The 22956-nt window shown below is 38.8% G+C and overlaps 1 protein-coding gene across 1 annotated transcript in view; it reads right to left on the bottom strand.

Moving 5' to 3' along the window:
* The window catches only part of LOC103808330 (thyroglobulin-like), a gene marked incomplete at both ends in the record, with an annotated part of 111822 nt that overhangs the window by 82980 nt on the left and 5886 nt on the right, over positions 1 to 22956 (bottom strand). Inside the window, 13 exons of the mRNA XM_009081108.1 lie at positions 4891 to 4956; positions 7446 to 7589; positions 9399 to 9478; positions 10228 to 10339; positions 11910 to 12086; positions 13231 to 13368; positions 15605 to 15685; positions 16393 to 16458; positions 17018 to 17185; positions 18694 to 18891; positions 20102 to 20210; positions 20858 to 20973; positions 22752 to 22874. Of these exons, the coding sequence (XP_009079356.1) occupies positions 4891 to 4956; positions 7446 to 7589; positions 9399 to 9478; positions 10228 to 10339; positions 11910 to 12086; positions 13231 to 13368; positions 15605 to 15685; positions 16393 to 16458; positions 17018 to 17185; positions 18694 to 18891; positions 20102 to 20210; positions 20858 to 20973; positions 22752 to 22874 (1578 nt within the window). The remainder of the gene's footprint in view (positions 1 to 4890; positions 4957 to 7445; positions 7590 to 9398; positions 9479 to 10227; positions 10340 to 11909; positions 12087 to 13230; positions 13369 to 15604; positions 15686 to 16392; positions 16459 to 17017; positions 17186 to 18693; positions 18892 to 20101; positions 20211 to 20857; positions 20974 to 22751; positions 22875 to 22956) is intronic.

Here is a 22956-nt window from a genome sequence, read left to right as displayed (position 1 = left end):
ATATTTTGGAGCAACTCTTCTAAGAGAGAGAGATTGCAAGTCTCCAGCTAAGTGGAAGTGAAGGTCAATTCAGTATTAAAGACCACAAGGTCACTTGATGTCACAGAGTAGCAAAGTTCATCCTCAGTGCTATATTCAGACGAGACAGAACCAGTCAGGGAGCAATGACCCTGCAGTCACAGTTTGACTGGTGCAACAGACCCACAGCACTGAAATTTTCTTCCCCTTAGACTGACTATTCAGCTGATTAGAGGAACAGAGTGATTTTAGTCATGTGGAAATTGCTATTTTTTCATATTGTTTCCCTATTTTAAAACCATCTAATATGAGCTGTTGCATGACCCATGTTAGAAAATTTCAGTTTCTACATCTAGGGTGCCAGTTTGTGGCACTTATTTAGAAAGATTATTAGAAGGATACTTTAAAATAGAAATCAGCTCTGTAAGTGATGGAGAATTAACCATTATATCCTCAGACAATCTGCTTGTACTACTAGACCCCATGTCTTTCTTTTCCAGATTAAATCTTACCAATTTATGTTTTCATTTATTTCTTTTTTTTTCCTTCTGAAAACATGAACAAGAAAAGATCTCTTTTAGCAATATGACTCAAATTTGTTTTTACATAGAAGCAATATTGCCATCCTGTGCTGTGTACAGTATTAGTAACTGAGATCCTACTACTGGAACAAGTAATCTCTCTAGGTTCAGGCACAAAGCTTCAAATTACCAGCTGTGGTTCTTTCAAAAGAGAGTCTTGTTTGGATTCCACTGTAAGGCAAAAAGTCTGGGTGAATCAATGGTTTTGGGAGATATTTGCCCAGACTGGCTCTCTTCCCATAGCTTCCCTGACTTATTGAGTAACCTCAGGCAAGTTTCATAATCCTCATATATCTCTGTTTCCCACAGGTCAAACATTCAGAAGCACTTTTGTTTTCTCAGGAAAGAAATTCAAAACAAATCCACAAAAGCAAAATAAATTCCTTGGATTTACACCTCCAACAATTTAATTTGGTCTCCTGTATCTCTTTTCCTGATGTTTATTAGCTTACTCTTATTAAAATCTTTTGAAGGTGCTCAAATTAAGCTTGTGAGTGCACACTGCAATTATTAGGCACATGTAATGTGTTCTACATTTGACCACAGGCTAAGCTTCCTACTTCTATATTAAAAGATACTCATATTATCCCTTTATGTGGGATAGTGTCAAGTTAGTAACACACATTTTATATGCATATGAGAAAAAATGGGCACTTTGCAGCCTATTCTAGGCACAGAAAAATCATTGGTCATGGTGCAAATGTCCATAGGTCATATACTCATACCTAAACCCCATTTTACTAGGCTTATTCATTGTCCCAAATTTCACAGAAAATTCACCTCCCATGACCCAGATGTGGTGGTTCTTGGGGTTTGTTTGGGGTTTGTGGTGGGTTTTTTTTATTTCCTTCTCAGTCCAGGATGAAGAAGTCATTATCTCAGATCAGATTTATATGCTGAGACTTGCAATGTTTTTATTTTCCCCTTTTCTGCCCAGCTGACCTCAGCCATTCATGAAACCACTGTGGACATTGCCAGCCAGCAGCAAGCTACAAAAGAGATTTTGGATATTAGTTGTTTCCTTCTTTCCTTCTCCTGGCAGCGGATCCAGCAATGCCCACAGCCATGCACACCCACTTCATTCCATGGGCAAAACACAACTTTCCATGGCTGATCTAAACTTGTCTTGTCTAGAAAGTGCTCTCACGAGGCACACAGCTATGAACTGGCACTACACTACTGGAAATGCACAGTGCACCTGATGGGCTGGAAGACATTTCTGCTTTATATATAGGTTAAGCTCTGACCTTCCAAACCACATTTTGGCAAATGCTTTGATTGCATAATTACAGCCCTCTGAATCCAGCCAGCCCTGTAACTTTTATTGCAAAATTATAGATGTCCCATACAGAGAGCCTCTCTCTTCCAGATGTTCTTGTTTGGGTAGGCAAGATTTAAGACTGGATTTGCAAAAGGACTCGCTCTGGCCTTACACTGTTCCCACTCCAGTCATAAGATCACAAGACTGCAATAGATTTCCTGGGGACACAGAGTTCAGCCTCCCACTTTCACAGGCAATGAGATTATAAAACCCATGTCATAAAGTCAACAGAAGTTCCATCACTGACTTCAGTGGAAGCAAAGAGCCGTCGGTTCTGAGTTTGTTGGCAAATTTAACATTCGATATATGGAAACAGAAAAACAGAAGTGCAATAAAATAACAAGTTAACTTTAAAAGAAAACTTGAGAAGTTGAGAAGGTTAACATGAAGTTAAACAGGTACATAAATCAGATCTCTGGGTTCAGGATGCCTGATTTATGTCTTACAGACAAATTCTGATCTTAGTTCAGAAATTTGTGAGCCGTATTTAATAACGTTGACTGAAACCCAAAACATGCTTACAGACTGAACTTGATGCTTTTTATTTTCAGTGTTCAGAACCTTTTTACAACAGACTGCTAAGCTGACTGTATGCCAATAATCACCAAAACCAGAAAATCATCAACTCAGAGTGGACCTGAAGATAATATATTCTTTCTAAAATACAACTGCTTCTCATTTGTGTCCATCCACTGAGTTTTTTATAATCTAAAATGAGTAATTTTCTTTAAACTGATGCATAATAACTGTAATCACACCTCAGACAAACATGTCCCAAAACTAACAACTGTGTTATTTATGGCCTTTAGCAGTGAGCAATCTTGCTATGCTCTTGTTAAATGCAAGTTTTCTACCTTCTTCAGTAGTGCCAATTATAGTAAATGATATAGTAACAGAATATTTAAAATATAGCAGATATTTATCCAGGTCTAAAGTAAGTTGTTTTCAAAAGGCTAAAATCCTCATGTTCACAAAGAGGATCAAAATCAAACTTAAGCCCAAATGTGGAATAATTCTAGACCAATAGAGTTCCCAAAGAGGGATAAAAAAAGGCTGCCTTAGTTTAACACCAAATATCTCTCTGATAAATATTCAGCATTGTGGGAAAGCAGGAAGACAAATCATGCTATTAATCACCAAATTCACCTACATCAGCACTTGTACTACCATCAGAATCATTAGGATGATCTGCTCCATGACTCTGTCAGACACTGAGGTCAGACATGACCTCTGAAGTCACAGTAATCTTTTTTCCCTGTGTACAAGCATTAACACAATTTACAAAATTCAGTCACTGCTAGCTTTTCTGTGATGCCCAGCTCTAAAACAACTAATCTTTTATAACATGTATCAATATGACATATATAATAAAAAAGAGTTAGGAACAATGTTTTTGAACATTTTCCGAAACCTCAGACAATGTGGCACAGATAACAATCTGACCTAAATAACCAGGCTGGTACTTTTACTACTGAAATGAGGTAGAACATACAAAGGACAGATGGTGCCCAGTTGCATTTTGAATGTGTTGCTGCATCCACTGATGTCAGAAACCCAAAGTGTACAGGATGCTGGTGCTAATTTGACTTCCAGGCTAGTTGTGTTCTTTGCAATTCAGTGACTTCTCCTGACTGCTCTCAGTCCTCAGGACACTCATTTTAATCCAGAATCCTACATCCTTGTGGGAGGCTCTGCCTGCTTGGGTTGCTTAACCTGACCTTTGCAAACCAGAGACGTCCCTAGTTGCTCTGCATTTGGAAAGAGGACCTGGAAATGGGTGCAATAGGCCAAGGCTGTTACTAAGGGCACGATGAGCATCTCACTTGCTGGTGCTAGTTCTGGGCAGCCTTTAGAATACAAAGCAAATGACAGAAAGGCCTAATTTCCTTAAGTGCTGTGTAGGTCACTGTTTTCCTGGATTTAACAAAGCAAGGAAAACAGAAAAGGAAAATGACAAAATTACAAGTAAGCTTCACAGTGGAAAGAAGAAAGCTATAGTGAAGTGGTTTTCCACATCCCATGGGGGAAAGTAGTTTGCAAAGGATTTGAATTGCCAAACGTTCACATTACCCCACTAACTCCTCAAAGCTTTTGACATAAAAATTACTTCTGCTTGCCTATAAAGACAGGAGTTTTCCTTCTATTACATTAAAATGATCATTGAAAAATCACAAACTCTACGAATAAATACAAATAGTCTGAACATGATCATGCCTGGTGGTCATGGATATAACAATGATAAAACAGATCATAATAAATTCTGTACTCAGTATTGAAAATTCTTTGCAAATATTGCCAGTTTCCTGCAAGCCCAGTTGCAAATGCTTTAAGGAAAGACAGATACAGACTAAATATCTACCGAGCTCAAACAGAAAATCAAGGGCAGAGATGGACAAGACTTCTCAATTTCAGTCTATCTGGAGGGTTAAACTGAATTTTCTAATGACCAGTCAACCTGTTTCCTTTCCGTTACACAGAGCATTTAGCAGCTATGATGTGTATTTCTGGAAAGGACACATCAGGGAAGCCTGTAGCTGTTGACAATTTGCATATATTTTAGGGGGCAATAGACACAAAGCCCTGAAAGACAGCAGTCAAGTTTCATTTATTAAGAGGATCCACTCACTTTTAAAATAACGCATGCGAGTACTATTACATCCATGGCAAGTGATGTGACATCCACACTCAGAAATAAATGTCTTCATCAAAGCTGCCAAATGTTTTGCCTCAGTGACCTCATGTGGCAGTGAGTGTGAGATATTGTCAGCATTGTGGATATAACAATTCTTTCATCTAAATGATACACAATTAATAAAAACGAGCAAACAGCTAAGTGAGTAACCTCGTGGGGAACACAAACACTTCATTATAGAGTATGTTTTGTATGTCTGTAGCAATACATACAAAACAGAGAAAGTTTCCTTTTACCTTTTTTTTTTTTTTTTTTGCTTAATACATAAATACACTTACCACTTTCTGGCCTGAGAGGCAAACTAACAGGTGGACACAGGTTAGGCATGGTGCTCTTCAAGTCAGCTGAAAGGAGAAAAACTGACACATTTGAAAACAATTATACTCAAAGGTTTAAAATGTAGTCAATATTGCAATATTTCCAGTTATGGACATCTCATTTCAATAGTTCTGTGATTTTTTTTCCATGCACCTCTCTGCATTTGGGCTTCTGCATCATGACAAACATGAGATTTTCTCTGCTTCCAACAAACTGGAATTTCTCAATAGCAGAATTAGAAAGAAGGCAGTTTCCAGCAGAACACTTTCCAAATTAAAATGCAAATAAGAATTCATCGTTTCCATTGACAAAATTTTCCATTTGCTAATATTTCCCCATACATATTTTGCAACCATAAATAACAAACTAGACTGTGCATCCATATTTTGAAAAATACTTTGGCTAATCAAATCACTTATAAATTCTCTACTAAGACAAAATAAATTACCATCCCTACAGAAGCTGAAGACAGATCAGATTTTCTGTTAACTTCTTCCACTTTGTATTGCCCATGTATGTAACCAATAGATATTTCTAAATTTTTTTTCCCATTCACAGCAGTGAAGAATTGGGGCTATCCACAGCTCTTTAAAATACTACTCTACGTTCCTTGTTGACTGAGCTGCAGCCATAGCTACACATACAGAGACAAACTTCTCATGAGCAGAGCCAGGCAGGAAACTGCTCACAATTTGTCTTAACAGAACATATTAAGAAACATGGAGCCACAAGTACCTTCCTACAAGCCTGTGGACCAAAACCAAAGACCCTGCTTCCTGCTTATGTCCCACTGCCTACTGTAATTTACTCCAGATTTCACTCATTTTCCCTTTTAGCCTCAGAGCCTTTTTGTTCCTTTTCCTGGTTCCCAGAGCCCCAACACACCAGCACAACTGATACAAATTTTTGTCTGTAAATATCTCCATTTGCATAAACATCTGTGCCTTGCTGTGTGTCATGGTGGAAACACATCTGAAGTTCCCTCACTACATAAGGAAATGTCACTGTGTCTCCTAACGCTCCCCACTTTGCATACACCCCACGCTCCTCTTTGTCATCCCTCTGTCCATCAAGTGAGAAACATCCTTTATTTTTAGTTAGTTCTTTGCCTACAAGAGGAAAAATGATTCCAAGAAATGGAAGTATATCTCCACCTCTGCTGTCTCCTCTTCACTCCACTTTTCTACCATTCTTCAATTTTACTCCTGTTTGCCTTTCAACACCCACTGCCATCAGGCTCCTGCCACTGCCTGCTTTATCAGGGCTGCTGTTCCCTTCCTCTCAGTGACAGACCCTCAGCCCATCCCACCATATAAGCTTCATAGTGCTTCCCAGCTCTGTGCTACCTCTAACCTTTAACAAGGGTGGCCCCACTAGAGGAGCACATGGATGGTCCAGTGGGCTTAGGGCCTGTCAGGATCGAAAGAGCCCAGGACTGAGTTCATATTTATCAGACACTTAGAGTGTGAATGAATGTGTTCTTTATCAACATCTCAAAACACATTGTATCACCACAATATATGATCTATCTCTACACAACTTTAGCTGAATTATCTTTCTACCCTGTGCCCTGGACTATATATATCCACACTTTGTGCCTTCCCTGTCCTCTCAGGTATCAGCTCTTCTCTACTCTGCAAGAACTAAGGGAGTGTAAAAGTGGGAGAAAGCACTCCATAGTCAATTTTTCTTCCAGATTCTGTCAACATTACCAGACCTGCCCCCATGGGCCCTCACTGCTCTCAGTGGAGTTCAACATGGTTCTGCCTGTGTGACTCAATAGCAGGTTGACCTCCCATGGAGCAGGATACAGTTAGACAGCCAGGCAATAGTTTTCCTTACTGTTTCAAAGCTTAACAAAGTAGAACTTGGCCTGCCCAAAAGAAGTGTCACAAATGATAAACACACTGAAAATTTCAACAAAGTAATGGAGCTTTTGTTTTGCTATGGAAAAGAAAATTCACTTGGACTAGGAGTGGTTTTGATTCTTGAGGAAATGACCCAACATCTCAAAACTGCTGTTCTGTTTAAACACGTGATGGCTTCTTACTGCTTGAAGAATACAGTGTTACCCTGGAATTTGGTCTTGGCACTTTCTTTACCAAAACAGACAAAAGTGAATTTTAAATTCTGTAACGAAACCAAACCGTTTGAAGTTATGACTCCACACACAGTGTTCAACCAGAAGTCCAGCAGTGAGAAACAAAGAATGTTTTCCTGACCAGGTCTGTGCAGTGAAGCAAAATATATTTGGATTCCAATGTTGGCTGAAAGACTTCAATAAAATCTAAAAAATAAATCATTCCTCTTTGAGGCATTTCTATTCTTTGTCTAATAAAATGGAGATTAAATTGCTCCCTTCTCTCCCTTGTTCCCTAGACTTTGCCTTGTCTATTTGTGATCCTTGCAAATGGGTCCTCCAGCTAAAAGCTGGAACTTCTATACATTAAAGCTAAATAATAAGCTTTAGTGAGCAGAAATCAGATAGAAAGGTCATGTGTTCTGTATTACTTACCAGGCTTTTGGTACCAGCCAAATGGGTGTATTCTGACTTCAGCATCTGGTGAATTACAATCTGAAACTTGCCAAGAACTTCTTGTTTCCTCAGCACACGTCTGGATTCCAAGGCTGTTCAAAGTCATGCACATGATCTTTCCACCTGCCAAAGAAATGCATGGTTATAAGAATTAAAAGGAAAATTTTCCTCTCCTATATAGTATTTTGCAGAAAGTGAATACAACATGGTTCCACTGAATGTTAAATGAAATTCAACTTACGTAGAAATCAAAGAAAGGAAATACTTAAAATGGGCCAAGTTTTACTATTCCTGAAACTAGTGTTGAAAAATCCCAATTAATTCAATTTGAAGGAGGGTGGATACCAACATTATAATCCATTAAAGTCACGGAGTATTTCCACTGAGCAAAGATGAGCACTCTGAGCAGAAAACCCTTTTGCCTGAAAATTAAAAATCTGTGTGTATATTGAAACATGTCTCTACATACACCAAGCTAAAAATTTTGTCCTTCAAAGACCTAGTGTAAATAATTATGTTCCTGAAAAAAAAAAAAGGAGGATTTCAAACACAACTAGCACTTTAATTTAAGATTTATCCTAGCTCATGTTAAAACCACCACTGAAAGTTCTCTTGCCTATACAAATACCAAGATTGGACACCTGAAATGCCACAGATAATATATGTTAATCAAATAAACCAAGGGGTGTCAGTTTTGCATGTTTCATGCTTTAAAATCCTCCATTTATTTTAGAACTATCTAAAGAAACTAAAAGTCATACTCAGGTGAGACTGAATTCACATGGTCATATGGAGATATGAGAACGGGCAACTATTTTTTATTAGTGCATTAATTCCAATCTAAACTACACTGGATTAATTTCCCAAGCTATTCATTTTTCGACTAAGTGAAAATTATGTTTCCTCAACAAAAACAGGAATTAAAAATATTTATTTCTGAAGTGTTTCAAATTCCCAAATGAATTGTAAAACCAGCATATGCTTGTGACCTCAGGAAGCTCTGATTACCCCATGACTTCTCGAAAAACAGTTAGGCATATTAGTAGCTTAAATCTGAATTTAGAATAAAATATTAAAAACTATTTCGTTGACTTTGACCTGGATGACATCCAATTTTAGACATCAGCTAAAGACTTGCTTTTAAACAGAGCATTTTCTTCATGCCAGTGGAGAGAAAGAAAAGTACCTCCAGAACTGATTCAGTCAACCAAAGCTCTTAATGACCCCATAGTTGTGTCCACACATCTTTCTGCTGACAAGAGAGGGAGCACAGGGTGACAACACCCCTCAATTTAGTTATCTCAGGAGAATAAAATGTTTGTTCGACTTTCTAATGGCTCTCAAGTCACACATACTTCCAAAGATTTGATTTCCTCAGACTAACAGAAATCCGACTTCAGCTGTATTAAGTAGCTAAAACACTTAAGGAGAAGCAGATAGGCAAGTTCTATCCACAATCAATCTTCCTTAAGTAGAAGTCTAAAATCTGGGAGCAGAGATGTTCAGACATCCAAGAAAGCCAAAAGCAGCCCCAAAGCATCCACAGATACTATGTGCTTACTATGTGTAGCATTACATGTGAAAAATGAAATAACACACTGGGGAAAATCACAAAAAGAAGTCAAGCAACATTTTGGAAGAGAGGTTGATAAAAGAGAAGTAATTGGAGTTTGATCAGTCTGATTTCATGTTGTTGGAACTGCTGTCTCTTCAGAATTCAATCTCATGAAGTTTTCTTAATAACCTATGAGATGTGGAGTGTGTCATTGGGCTGAACTCCTAGAAATGGTTATGGTTACTCAAAAAGGTGCTAAAGACAGGTGTATGGAATCTCAAAGGACTTTTAAAGTGCTCTTTAGTGTAAAGAATGGTAAAAATTGTATAATGAAAAAGACTTCAGTTATTTTAAAACTAAATATAGTGGGAAAATACCTGATAGCTGGGAGTCATTAAAAAAGCCAAAGCCTGTGCAACAAGGGTCAGTGTCACACCAACGCTCACACTCAAAAAACCTGGGAAAAGAAAAACATCACTGTTAGGATCATTAATAATCAGTCTCTGGGATGGAGAAGAGAGGACATTGCATAGTGGAGAGAAGCTGTAGAGATTCCTTTCAAAATAAGGCTGAAGAACCAGTATGATTCTTCATACTGCATACACACTTCCATACATTTCCCATATGCAGATGAAATTATGTTTCATCATTCTACATGGATAATTTAGATGATTATTTTTGATATCTGCCCTAAATATATCAGCCTGAATTAATTTAGTATATTATTGAGAAGAGAATTAACTGCTCAACCAGCAATTTAATAGTAGTATAAGTAATAATTTTCATATCATAGAATCATATAATTTTAAGGGTTGGAATAGACCTTACGGATCATGTAGTCCCAACCCCCTGCCATGGGCAGGGACACCTCCTCACTAGATCAGGTTGCTCAAGGCCTCATCCAACCTGGCTTTGAACACCACCAAGGTCAGGACAGCCACCACTTCCCTGGGCAACCTGTTCCAATGTCTCACCACCCTTAGAGCAAAAAACTTTTTCACACATAATTAGTAATTATATGCATTAATATTTATAACTCAATTACAAGCTTCCTTTAAAACGTGTTATTTCTTCTTCATTAAACATTCTCAAATAATGCTGATTTTGGATAAACACATCTAACCCCCCTTATCTGCATAACAGGGTCTTGGTACTCCAGGCATAGTTAAAATTCCAGGAAAAAACAAAGAAACAGTTGTATCCTACCCATCTGAAACAGCTTTTCTGCTTAGGTCAGTCTTATTCCTCACTGAGATTCCTGTTACCTTCTGGAATGGTACACGTGTGTAGAAGCTCTTCACAGAACTTTTAAGAGTGACTGGAAGGAAAATGAAAAACAAAGTTGGAAAAATCAGTTTAACCTTGTCATATACATATATTGGTCAAGCAATCAAATGGTAAAGGGTCAAGTTTATGTTTCTATGCTGTGTCCTGGTCAATCAAAAGACAATTGTACATTATCACAGTCTCATGGTTTAACCCCAGGCAGCCACCAAACACCACACAGCCACTTACTCACTTACACACCAACAGAATGGGGGAGTGAATCAGGAGGGTTAAAACTAGAAAAACTCATGGTTTGAGATAAAGACAATAGAATAGAGAAAGCAAAAGCTGCTCACACAAGCAGAGCAAACCAAGGAATCAATTCACTGGTTCCCACAGGCAGGAGGTGATCAGCCATCCCCAGGAGAGCAGAGCCCATCACACATAATGGTTCCTTGGGAAGACAAATGTCATCACTCCAGATGTCCCCCTCCTTCCCTTCTTCCTCCCACCTTATATACTGAGCATGATGTCCTATGGTATGGAATTATCCCTTTGGTCAGTTTGGGTCACCTGTCTGTGTCTCCTCCCAACCTCCCATGCATTCCCAACTTCTCCTTGCCAGGTGGGCAGTGCAAAAAGCAGAAAAGGCCTTGACTCTGTGTAAACTCTGCTCAGCAATAACAAAAACATCTCTATGTTATCACCCCTGTGCTCTGCACAAATCCTAAACATAGCCCCACACTGTGAAGAAAGTTAATTCCACTCCAGCCCAAACCAGCACACACAGCAAAATTTTGATGGTTAAGGCTGAAGATGAACAAAAATCTGACAAGTGAAAGCTGTAAAAGCTGAGCAAAGTATATCACCAAGGAAAGACTTCCAGCCCAGGACTTCTGTTTTTGACACCTGTATTGATGCTACTCCTTTCACAAGGTCAAAAACTAGGGTACAGCTCCAGACTGGGAGACTCGAGTGTGCTCATGCATTATTCAACCTGTGCTGCACTTTGGGCTCCCCAAAAAGACATGATTGGATAGCTTAGTTCAGTGGACCTTTACATTATTCACAGCAGAATTATAGGCTCCTGTACAGTGATAAGAGGCTTGTTTGTCTTCCTTCCTCACATGAGCCCTATGAGAAAATCATTGAACTTCCCAAGTATTCAAAGAGCAAACGTTAAAATCCACGTCTGTAGCTCTGGATGTGCCAGAAATAAGAAAAATAATATAAAAAATGTTAGTCAGTGCTTTCAATGTTTGCGTTATTTACCATGGAAATTTTAATGGTAGAAAATGGCATTGATTATGTTTCAATGACATTCCCTTTTCACCCATGTTCTAAAAAGATCTAAGAGCTGGCACACAAACTATCTGAGCTACCCCTTGGCCTCTCTGAACTGGGAATAGCTGAGGTGGAGGGTGAAGTCATGTTTAATACCTTTCCATTCAGAACTGAAAATGAAAAAACATACCTTGAACATCCTGACCTGTCCTTGCACCATCACATCCCAGAACTCATTCATACATTCAGACTTTTTTATCTCAGAATCCAGAGCCAAAACACTATCTTGCATTACCAGGGTTAGAGTAGACATTATACACCCAAATATCAAAACTTGCCTATTTTATGATAGAGTGTCTGTGGCTGCCAGGGTAACACGGTTGGACAGTTTTCTGGTGTTTGATCCATGCTGCTGTCACAAATCTGTGCCTCTGGATAGAGGGTGCACACAAAGTACTTGTCTGTGGTGTTCTGAAGATCTGCCATTCGACAAAACTCTTCTTCTTGGGCACAGCCTAGGAAACAAAGTCACAAACAGTTACACACACCTGAGAACTTCTTCCCTCTCTGTTCCTCTTCATGTCTTCAGCACAATTAAAGCTATGCACCAGCAAACAACCAAAAGTGAGAATGTCGATATTGTGCAAATTGATTAATTTAATGAATTAAAAGTGCAAGAAGAAGAAAGACATATTCTGTTTCTAGTGTAGAACAGGCTTATCTGGAGAGCACAGAAAAGGAGATACAGGACAGCTAATTGGAAAGATAGATTTCCCAGCAGTGACAAGCTGTCACAATACTCCAGTGTATTGGTGTCACTCTGATATTTTGATTCATAAAGATTTCTTTCTTTTTAGTAAATCTGACATACAAAGTATATATAATCATAAAAGAACTCTGTATCAGTTGTGGGTCTGTTATTTTAAAGAATTAAAAGGGAAATAAAGTTTACAACACCTTAGGAAGTTTTGACAAAAAAATATTTTTGAGGCATTCATGCATCATGCAAAATTACACATAATTTTTCTAGAATCAGCTGTTCGAGCCATTTGCTTGTGGCAATTTGTGCTGAAATTTGCCCCAGGGTAATAATGCACCTGCAGAAAAGAACCAAATCTTTCAAACCTATTTCTTAATTACCCTGGCAATGGCTTCTGTAAATCTGTATGTCAATGCTTAATTTTAAACAGGCACAGATCTACTGACCTCTTACACTGATGTTTGTGCACTGTTAATACTCTTACTTCTGCCTTCTGGTAGAGCTAGAAACTCTCCTCCATTTATTGAAACAAAATATACTTTATCATTAACCCCAAGTATATGTATTTTACCTTCTTCTTTTACCACTCTCTTATCTCACTCTTTGGAGGGGCACATTTCATGAAGAGCAGAGCATTGCCTAAGCTGTATCTTCAACTTCTCTTGCCCACAAAAGGATTACCCTGATGATGAAAGACAGATACCCTTTCTGCCATGAGAGATAAAAGAGTGTAAGGAAGAAACAGGTGGCCCCATTAGAAATTTCCATGAAAATTTTAGGAGTTTCCACCAAAAAAATCTCAAAGTCCAAAGTTTGTACTCATCATTATTTTAATACCTATTAAAAGAATTTAGTTAATTATTACTCCCTACAAAATAGCAGTCTCCAAGATGTCTTACGTGTGAGACACCAAAGCACAGCTTCCTCAGCTGAGTACTTCTGCTTGAAGACCCAATACTGCTGGTAAGGGAGAGAAGAGTTCTGGTCACTTTGTATCCTGCTGTTGTCCATCAGGTAGAAAAGATCCTTTGTAGAATCTGAGATGCAAACAAATGACAAACCAACCCACAAAAAGACACTTTACTCTGATCTGGAATTAATTAAATTTATTTATATATAAAATTCTGCCTTTCCTGGTGAAACAGCTGTAACTATTCTGTAGGGCTAGCATTCACCCAAAGGCTGCTTTCCTTAACAGAGTTGTCCAGTCACAGACATTGATGCTCCTGCAGGCAATGTTTCCTGCCAAGTTGCACCGCACAAAATAGCATTCTCAGACTATTTCTACCACCCAAAAACTACATGGAAATCCAGCTTCTAGAAATTAGAGGGTTCTCTCTACTCTATCATGAAACACATTATCCTAGCAGTGAAGTATGATGCTCAAACCCTGGCAGTTCAGGGTTGTTCAAGGCCTCAAGCCAACTGGTCTAGTGGGGAGATGTCCCTGCCCATGGCAGGAGGTTGGGACTAGATGACCACTAAGGTCCATTCCAACCCCTAAAATTTAACGATTCAGTGATTCTCAGAGGATGTTTGCAATTCCTTAATTAATCTAGTTTTATTATTCCAAAATACAGCAGTTTCCTTATATTCCCTTCAGAAGTTTTTACACCACTCAGTGTTAAAAGTTTTCTTGTCAAGCTTAATATTTATTTCAGTCATTTAACCTGACTTCTCCTAGTTTACGCTCCCACAGACCACATTAAATAACTACTTTTTGTCACCTGCCTGTGACCTTTAGACATGTATGCAATGCTTTATATCTCCTGAGCTCCCTTTGGAACAATCAATCACAGTTATTTCGGGCTGTGTCCAAATTTATTCCTTCAAATAAGGGTCCAATGTTGAAAGAGAAGTGCACTCCTCATTGATCTCTTACAAACTTCTTCATAAACCCTTTCTTATTTATCAAATAACATCAGCAGGTCTCATCCCCAGTTGCTCCAAAATTGTGAGGCATTCTGTTATTTCATCTTACATGCACTGAGACAACCAGACAATAATGAAAGAAGAAAAAGTAAAGCAATGCTGATGATTGCAGCTGAAGTGCTGAAGCACTTACTGACATGCTGGGAGTGCATAATAACTTTGAATTTTCTATCAGAAACTAGAAAAGATGTGTTACTATATGTTTTATGAATGATCATGAAGCCATAAAAGCTTTGTAGACATTTTCCCAAATGTATTCATAACTTCTTAAAAAAGGTGGCTTATAAATCCTGTCTCAAGTCTTAACATCAACCTCCAGTTTTCCTGAAACAGCTGGTGCCATGAATAAGACCTAGGGATGGAGGTAGAAACTACATTCCTTGCATAACTTCAGGTTTTAATGATATCATCAGCCCCAGCAAGGCAAATAGAGAACCCTGAGGGCTGCAGTCATGCCTTGGCAGGTAAATACAAGAGAATCTTAAGCACTGTGTTAAGTGCTTTTTTTTCCCACTCATTTTTAAGTCTAGACTTTAAAATACCCCTAATTGTATAGAACTTCTGCTAGGTAAATAGGCATTTTTAGTTTACTTTCCTTTCAAATTACAAAAGCAAAATCAGCAATTCACTTCCTTTTAGGATTTTGCATGTATTAAATCATATGCTCAGGTGTTTATCAAGGCTCCTCAGGAAATACTACAGTTCTTTAGAGATGAACCAAAGTGCTCTCAACAGGCTCCACTGCTCACTTTCTTTTAGAATTACTGTGCTGAAGGCCCAAATGAACTCTAGCAACATAATACAAATGATGTTGGATCCACACACAACATAGTAAAACTAAGCACAGACTCTGGAATAACAAAGGAACAAAGAGAGGTTCACAGGTCCCTCACTTTCATCATGCATGGAAGAAACACTTGTGATTGCAGTTTCATCCTGAGTCCCTCTAAGCTTCATATTTACAGTCATGCTGTCAGTAGCAGTCAATATGCCCAGGCTAAGGATTTCATTCCTGGGTTTATGTAAAACATTTTCTCAGCCGATATTATTTCCTGAGTGTTTTCAGTTCAGTAAGTCTGAAAGAACAACCTTGCACATATAATTTTAACACTTTCACTTCTAGCCTGGCCTGGGAAGGTAAAAACCACAAAGCCAAGAGGCTTATAGTTTTAAGATCTTTCTCAAAACCTCTATCAGACCTACTTAACAGAAATGCTCTGGATTTTACAATACCTATATCATTCTGAACATCTATAGCAATACATGCTATTTTCTGGTTAAATACTGCACTCCTCCTCTGCTACCTTCTGCTACCTTATCTGTCTGCCCTGGATACAATACCTGATAATGTTAGATCATTCTCTGTCTTCAAAGCAGCAGTATCACATGCAGAGGTTTTAGTCTGGGTGATCTTATTGGAGTCTGGAATGCAACAGGAAGAGCATAGTAATTCCCTTTATCTTTCTACCATGAGAGAAGATAATCTTTTGTTCCCAAAATTTAACAAATATTTTGATGTGCACCATTTGAAAAAAACCCTTTGGTAGTTCCACCAACTGTTGAATCAAAAATGAGTAAAACCATCTCTGTATAATTCTAGGGAAAATCTAAACCAAAATACACTGTTTGGATGACAAAAGCAAATGTCATATCCACAGTCACTATGCATTCAGCATTAGTGCTCTGGAGGCTGTGTGCTTTTATACAGCAGTATTACAAATCATTTGTGCAGGTCCTGCTATGTACATGGCCACATTCAGAAAGTAAACTTGCAAAAATAATGCATATATTGTTATCATGCTAATAAACATAACCTATGTAGTTATGCATAAAGGGCCAAATTATTATGGTACCTGGACACTGATGGGACAAAGGCAAGTGTCATACCATTTTCACAGGGATTAAAAGTTATAAGTTATGGTCTAGACACAAGAACATACCCAAATTTCATGAAACTACAGTAGAATTTCTCCAGTTTACCCATCCCTGCCAGAAAAGGCTTCTGAGTAGTGTCTCAATTTGCACAGCGTAAAATGAAGTGACAATGACACTTCCATTATAGAACAGACATCTGCCACTGCCTACAGTTCATCCTAAGTTTTTATAACAACTCCAGTAAGATAACTCACCTCTCCACAGGTAAACTTGCTGAAAGGTAGTAAAATTTCTTTCTGCCTCTTCCACCAATGGAGAAGCTAATAAAGAAAAAATTTTGTTAGAACAGTTGCTCAAATTAAACACACAGTACTGAAATGCTCAGAAAGTCATAGAAAACACACCACTAGACTATACATCACATTATTTACAATACAACACCCTAAGGAAGAAGCTCCCAGGTGTTGTGGGACTAATCTGAGTCCAGAGTGCAAAGGCTTTACTTAATTTTCCATCACTGCATTTACTGTGCAGCTCTGGGCATCTCCCTCTTTATCTTTGCTCCAGACGTTAACTTTCTTTTAGATTATTCACCTTTCTTTCAGATTATTGGCTTGAATCTGCCTGAAGTAAATGCTGGAAGTATTATAGAGTGACATACTAAACACACTCTTGACTTTCATTAATGTTCACACAGGAAAACACAAGAGGTCCAACAATGCATCCAACTAGACAATTCTTATTCTGTTGTGGTTGTACTGATACAGATTTACTTGAGGAAGAAAAGTACTGAAGTATAAGAGCAGGCTGGTGAAAAAGGCAGAGTCTATACAGGAATTAAAGAAAACTAATGTAAATTGAAATAATTCATTGACATACTTCCACTGAACACTTGACCTCCCAGGGTGAAGGAAAATGTCTTCTCCTTTTCGTTATAGCTCACACCGTTACACATCTGACCTGTGATGGAGGTTGGTGTGGGACTCCAACCTTTTTCATTGCAGATCAGCACATCTGGGGAGCTCAGCAAACTACACAGAATGGTACCTAGGGTCAGGCAAAGAGAGAGCTGCATCACTCCAGTAATGCTTTGCATCTGCACAGAGCTTTTCACCCAAGCACCCCAATACTCTGCCTAAATACCAAATGAACCTGTGTCACCTCTTAGTATAGCTACCAAAAAGAAGAACTCAGAGCCATATGTTCAAATTGGAGTACTAAGATTAGCTACTCATACCCAAATGAAACATGTGCAGCATGTTTTTCAGAGACTTCAAGCACATACTATTTACCACTTAATAAAATATTACTATTATCTGATAATACCCAGCAATATTCTCAGCACTTTATAGCACCACAGAGACTCATTCAATCCTTTGGCAGTTTTACGATCGCAGGTTCTGAACCAAAAAAAGCACTTCTATTTTTATTGGGATGGTTCCTTGGATTGGTGCCTGATTTCAGTCAGGCCAGGCCTGAGTCTCCCCCAGCATCGTGGTGGGAATCAGGGGACCAGTGTGCTTAGGGCCAGGGGTTCTGGCATCAGTCTGTTACCAAAACTTCTAGGAGCAATACTCAGCTCTGGCTTTGCACTTCTTGTCTCAGCTCAGGCATTTCTAAGGTTTTCACAATGTCTTCTCTGGTTTGTTTTTATGAACTGGGTACACACAGTATTGAACATGCTACTTTTTCCTTATTTTTTTTTCTTTTTTTTTTTAAACAAAATGCTAGATCCAAGTAATGCATTACCTGTCATACTGATCCAATTAGGTCACCCCAACTAAATAGATAGCTCTGCAACATTCACCTTCTCTATATCCCCTTCTGCACTCACAGGTACAGAAATCCCAAAAATTTGATTGTAAACGCATAGAGAAATAAACTTTACAATATCACACAAAATATTTAGATGCAAAAATATATAAAATGACAAAACAGAGAATAATTTTCTGTAAATATTTGCTTTACAACTTCCACAGAGAAAGTTTTTTCAAATCCAGGATCAGTTTTCACTCCAGACTGGGGAAGGGTTTGTCACATAGCAGACACTAGCACATGCCTGGATTTCATAGAATATCCCAAGTTGGAAGGACCCACAAGGACCATCAAGTCCAACTCCTGGCCATGGACAGAGTCTACCTCTAAAAAAACTTAAGGCATGTCAATTAGAGCTTCACATTTTCTATGGGAAATGCATCTCCAACAGGAAAGTTGATCCCATGTGAGCTTGAAACTAAACTACATAAAGTAGGCACTGATATATAGTGCTTAAACTTGCTGGCAGAAATCTGGTTCTGCCCAAGTCCCACCTCTGCCAGACTCCATCCATACCACTCCTACTTGCTTCTGGCAAATGAGCTGTGTCAGGGCTTTATCTCCACTGCTCCAGGCCAAGTCTTGGGCATTACTCAAATTCTGCCTACACCAAAAATTGTCAACAATGTAGTCTGGTGACATTGGTATGATGTAGAGGTAGGTGTACTGTGTCCAAAAATGACTTCCACTCAGAGCTTGTTTCCTCCTGCAGGAGTTTCTATTTTACAATTAGGAAATACCTGTATCAAGTGCAACCTGGCTCAAGATGAAGCCATCACAGCAGGAGTCCCTGCTGCAAGCCTGGCGACAGAAGAGCTGAGCATCAGTCAGCAGTGTGGCAGCTGCTGAGAACACCATGGAGTGGTAGACGCCGGAAAGCACGTTCTGAAAACCAGTCTTTTCAAAGGGCTTGAGTCCAGACCAGTTAAATTCCTGCCCTGGGTAGACAGAACAGGAAAAAAAGAAGTGTTCAAAAAAGCTCAAGAGAAGATGGCCTGCTTTTAGATTGCCTGCAGACTGGAGCTGGCTGAAAGGTTTATGATTTTCTGGACTCTGAGATTCAGAAGCAAGATAAGATCATCGGATGGTTTGGTGCCATTATAGCTAGGGAGCTGGTCAGGATGTACTGCCAGCAAAGGGCTCCTAAACTGATGTTACTGCCAGCAAAGGGCTCCTAAACTGACACATGCAGAAAGGCTGGTAATATTCTGCTTTCAAGCACTACATTAAAAACTCTGAGGTATAAATGAAACATACTTATCTCATTTAAAAAGTCAAATGTGTAATTTGGCCAGTGCAACTGCATCTGCAATTAAGGTTTCTGCCAACTTATTCAAAGAATCTTGGATCTAGAAAACTAGAGTAGATCTGATCTCAACAAGATTACACTGATTGCAAAATGCTCAGGAGACTCATCTTTGTTTTTTTCAGGTGATACTTAGCTCTTTATTTTTATCATTAATAATAAACAGGGATTCAGAGGTTTGTATAGAAGCAACAAGAACACAGTGACAGCAGAGAGTTTTGATTTAAACCCTTCAGCATTCTGAATTTGGTTGTCTTGTTTCTAGCTTGGCATGAGGTTTAAAACTGGACACACACTGGATGGGGCATGCAGTGCTATCAACCATACTCAGGCCAATGAATAAATAAATAAAGGCACAAAATTTATCTCAGACATTCATCAGTTTAGCTGAATCACTTTGGGATTCACTGGAGAGCAGGTTATTCCTTGGCTGCTATATTAGTAGAATAATTCACTATCAAAAGTAACATGAAGTATGAAATTATGTACAAGCTGGTCATTAACAATGCCTTATATATTCAAATAACAAACTGTCTATTAAAGAGAATCAGAACAGAACAGAATAGCATAATATATTGGATAGCATTTGAGCTTTTATGGGACTGTTTGCTGGCAAAAGCCATCAAAATGGCTTGCAAAAGCTGTATGCTTAATTTCTAGGGAACAAGACACGAAGGGAAGATTTGTTGAGGTTTCTTGGATACCACTAAATGTTGAGCTCTGAAAAGTATTGGATCATCTTAAACAAAAATGACCTTCACATTTAGCCATGATCCTATATATAAGTAACTACCAGTTTGGGCACAGAGTCTAACATTAGGTGAGTGATTTACATCTGGTACCTCTCTTCAAATAGACCATCAGTGCATCTCCCTCTGGGTTCCTGACATGAAGGAGGCAGCTGAGGCTACTGATGCCAGTGGCAGCAGAGTTCCCCAAAACACCTTGCACCTGAGACAGAAAACAGGAATGCACAATAAATGTAACCTGATTGATTTCCTCTCCTAAAATACATTTTCTTTATTCATAAACTCAGTGGAGGAACTAGCACACACAGGGGTTATCACCACCATAGCTCCATGTGGACACTTTTTATTCTGTCTAATACAGACATTTCTTATTCTATCAAGCTGAGACCTTGACCCTGCACGGATACATTGCTGCATGTAAGAGCAGTGAAATGGAAAATATTACAATGATGAAGAGCACACAGGTCAAACCCTGGGCTAGAGGAAGGGACTCAGAAATTATAACTGTTTCAGGTGATCTGATTACCAACCTGGATACTTCTAGTTAGGACTATCCAGATTAACCCTCCTTTAAAATCAGACTGATTTCCTAACTGCAGGAGTTCAGCATGTTTTAGGAGCAACAGTGCTGTGTGATGTTTCAACCAAACACTGACGCATTCAGACGTCACTTTTGGAAACATCTGGGTAGAACTTCTTTACCAACTTGCAAGAATTTATTGCTGCCATAGAGAAGAACAATATCCAAGGAGCAAAGTAATAGCTTGCCTTTCTCCTGAGATCTCATCTACTTATATTTAGCATACAGCATTATGATAAATTCGTATTTTTAAATATGATCATGCTTACCAATCCAGAGGTGGTGCAATTGAAGTTGACTTCAGCAGTACTGTAAAATTCACAGATAAATTCAGCACCAGCAGATGTTACAGCTGCAAAGCCACATGCATCTTCCCTCTCACAGCCTGAAAAATGGGAAAGAAACCTTAGGTATCCCAGCATTTCACATGCAAAACCTTTGCTACAAATTCCACTGCTTACTGCCACTTACCTGGTTTTTCACATGTCTATCAGACTGCAAGCACATGAATGTCATTAGCCAGATGGACTTAAGTATTCAGCTATTTTAGTAGAGGGGTAAGAATTTTAAACTAACTTAAGTTCATGCAAAAAGTTGTTCATCACCTGATGATACAAACAGCTGAGACAGGTCTTACCACCCACTCAAATATTTAATGTCTTCTGGATAATTTTGCCCAACACAGAATTCACATGACCCTCTTTGCCAGTATATCACATCTGCCTGATACAGTAACCCCATGGCAAAAAGGTTGTGATGAATATTGGAGTGATAAGAAGGAGAAAAACATGAAATTCTTCAATCATCCTGGCTGCCTATGCAGCAACTCCCTGGCCAGTGTGAGGGAGCAACAGCCACCCCCCCCCCAGATTTAGGAATGGCTAAAGATCCCTCTGTCCTTGCTCCACCATTAACTTGCTCCCACAGCTTTGCTCCTAGCACAGGTGAAACTCTTTCCAAATGTCTTTAGTTTAAAATCAACCAACTTAGATCAAAACATCATCAGAAACATAAGCTGAGCTCTCTGACTTCATGGGGACTCAGAGAAGGAAAATTAACCCTTATCCCTCAGTGAGCACTACAGCAGTAACGTTGAGTGGCAGTGCTGCCATTTACAGTAGATGCAACTTATAATTAAAATGCAGCAATATAGCACTGAATCAGATTGCTTGTCAAAGGGGCATCTTTTCCTCAAAAAGTTCATTCTCAGGTTCTTTCAATTCAGTGTCTTGCTTTTGAAGGCCTCCATTTTCATGGAAAGGTGCAAGAAATCTTAGAGTATACAGTCAGAAGATGATCTGGTGTGGGAAAGTCATTTTAGCAACATATTAAAATGCTTCACATGTTCAGTTCTCAGTATGAGAGGTGACTGCTCCAGCTAGATCATGGTATGTGACACAAAGGCACTGATTTGTCAGACTTGTGTGATATGTGCCTCACAAACAGGCTACCTATGTGATTGCTGCCAGGGTGTTTTCAGGTTGAATGTATCCCCTCTGCCTCCCTTTACAGCCTGAGCATCAAGAGACACAAGGTGAGACTGACTCAAAGCAGACAGAAAGGACTGCAGTGATTCTCCTTGATTTTAGATGATTTTGAACCCACTTAAACCAGCAAACATAATGTATCCAGATGCAATATAGTACATAGACTGTAAGACTTGGCAGAGGAATACCTCTGCACTCCTTACAATACACTTCTGATGTAAGCAAGGATGATTATTCTTCTTTTATGTGCCAATCAGGTAATTTGGGAAGAGGTAAACCTTGGGTTTCATATGTCCTGAACACCTAATCCTACTTTTGTCTGCACATCTGCAAAGTCTGATGAATGTTTCCTGGTTTGAAACTCAGCTCTCATCTGTATTGCAAACTACACCAACTGGCCTTAAAGTCAGATGACTTGTGTGAAGTGGCATGTGAAGTCAGAAAACTTCTTTCTGAAAGAAAATCAATCTCTTCCTGAACCAAGGTCAGCAACAACTGTTCATATCTTGCAGTGAATTGGTGCCAAACTGCACATATTGTTCATCAAGGAACTTAAATATAAGCTAATCATATAAAAAATCATTATTTTCCACGATAGTTAGTGCAGTCTCTGCAGATTTTCCATTTTCCACGATAGTTAGTGCAGTCTCTACAGATTTTCTGAGAGTTTTCTCACCTGAAATGCACTGAAAAGCTGTATTTTGTGTGCTTCCTCCTAATGACTGAGTCTGAAGGATTTGAGCTTCTCCTGATCCATAAATCAGATTGGAGGCAGGAACTCTCTCAAATTTTCTGAGCACTAGAAAAATAAAGCAAAAAAAATAGCTCAACCAGGGAGCATTGTCAGTTCCCATACTGCAACAAAGACTTTAGGTAGAAAT

The sequence above is a fragment of the Acanthisitta chloris genome, unplaced genomic scaffold (assembly GCF_000695815.1).
Source record: "Acanthisitta chloris isolate BGI_N310 unplaced genomic scaffold, ASM69581v1 scaffold2628, whole genome shotgun sequence".
NCBI lineage: Eukaryota > Metazoa > Chordata > Aves > Passeriformes > Acanthisittidae > Acanthisitta > Acanthisitta chloris.
This window is presented reverse-complemented; position numbering and strand designations above follow the sequence as displayed.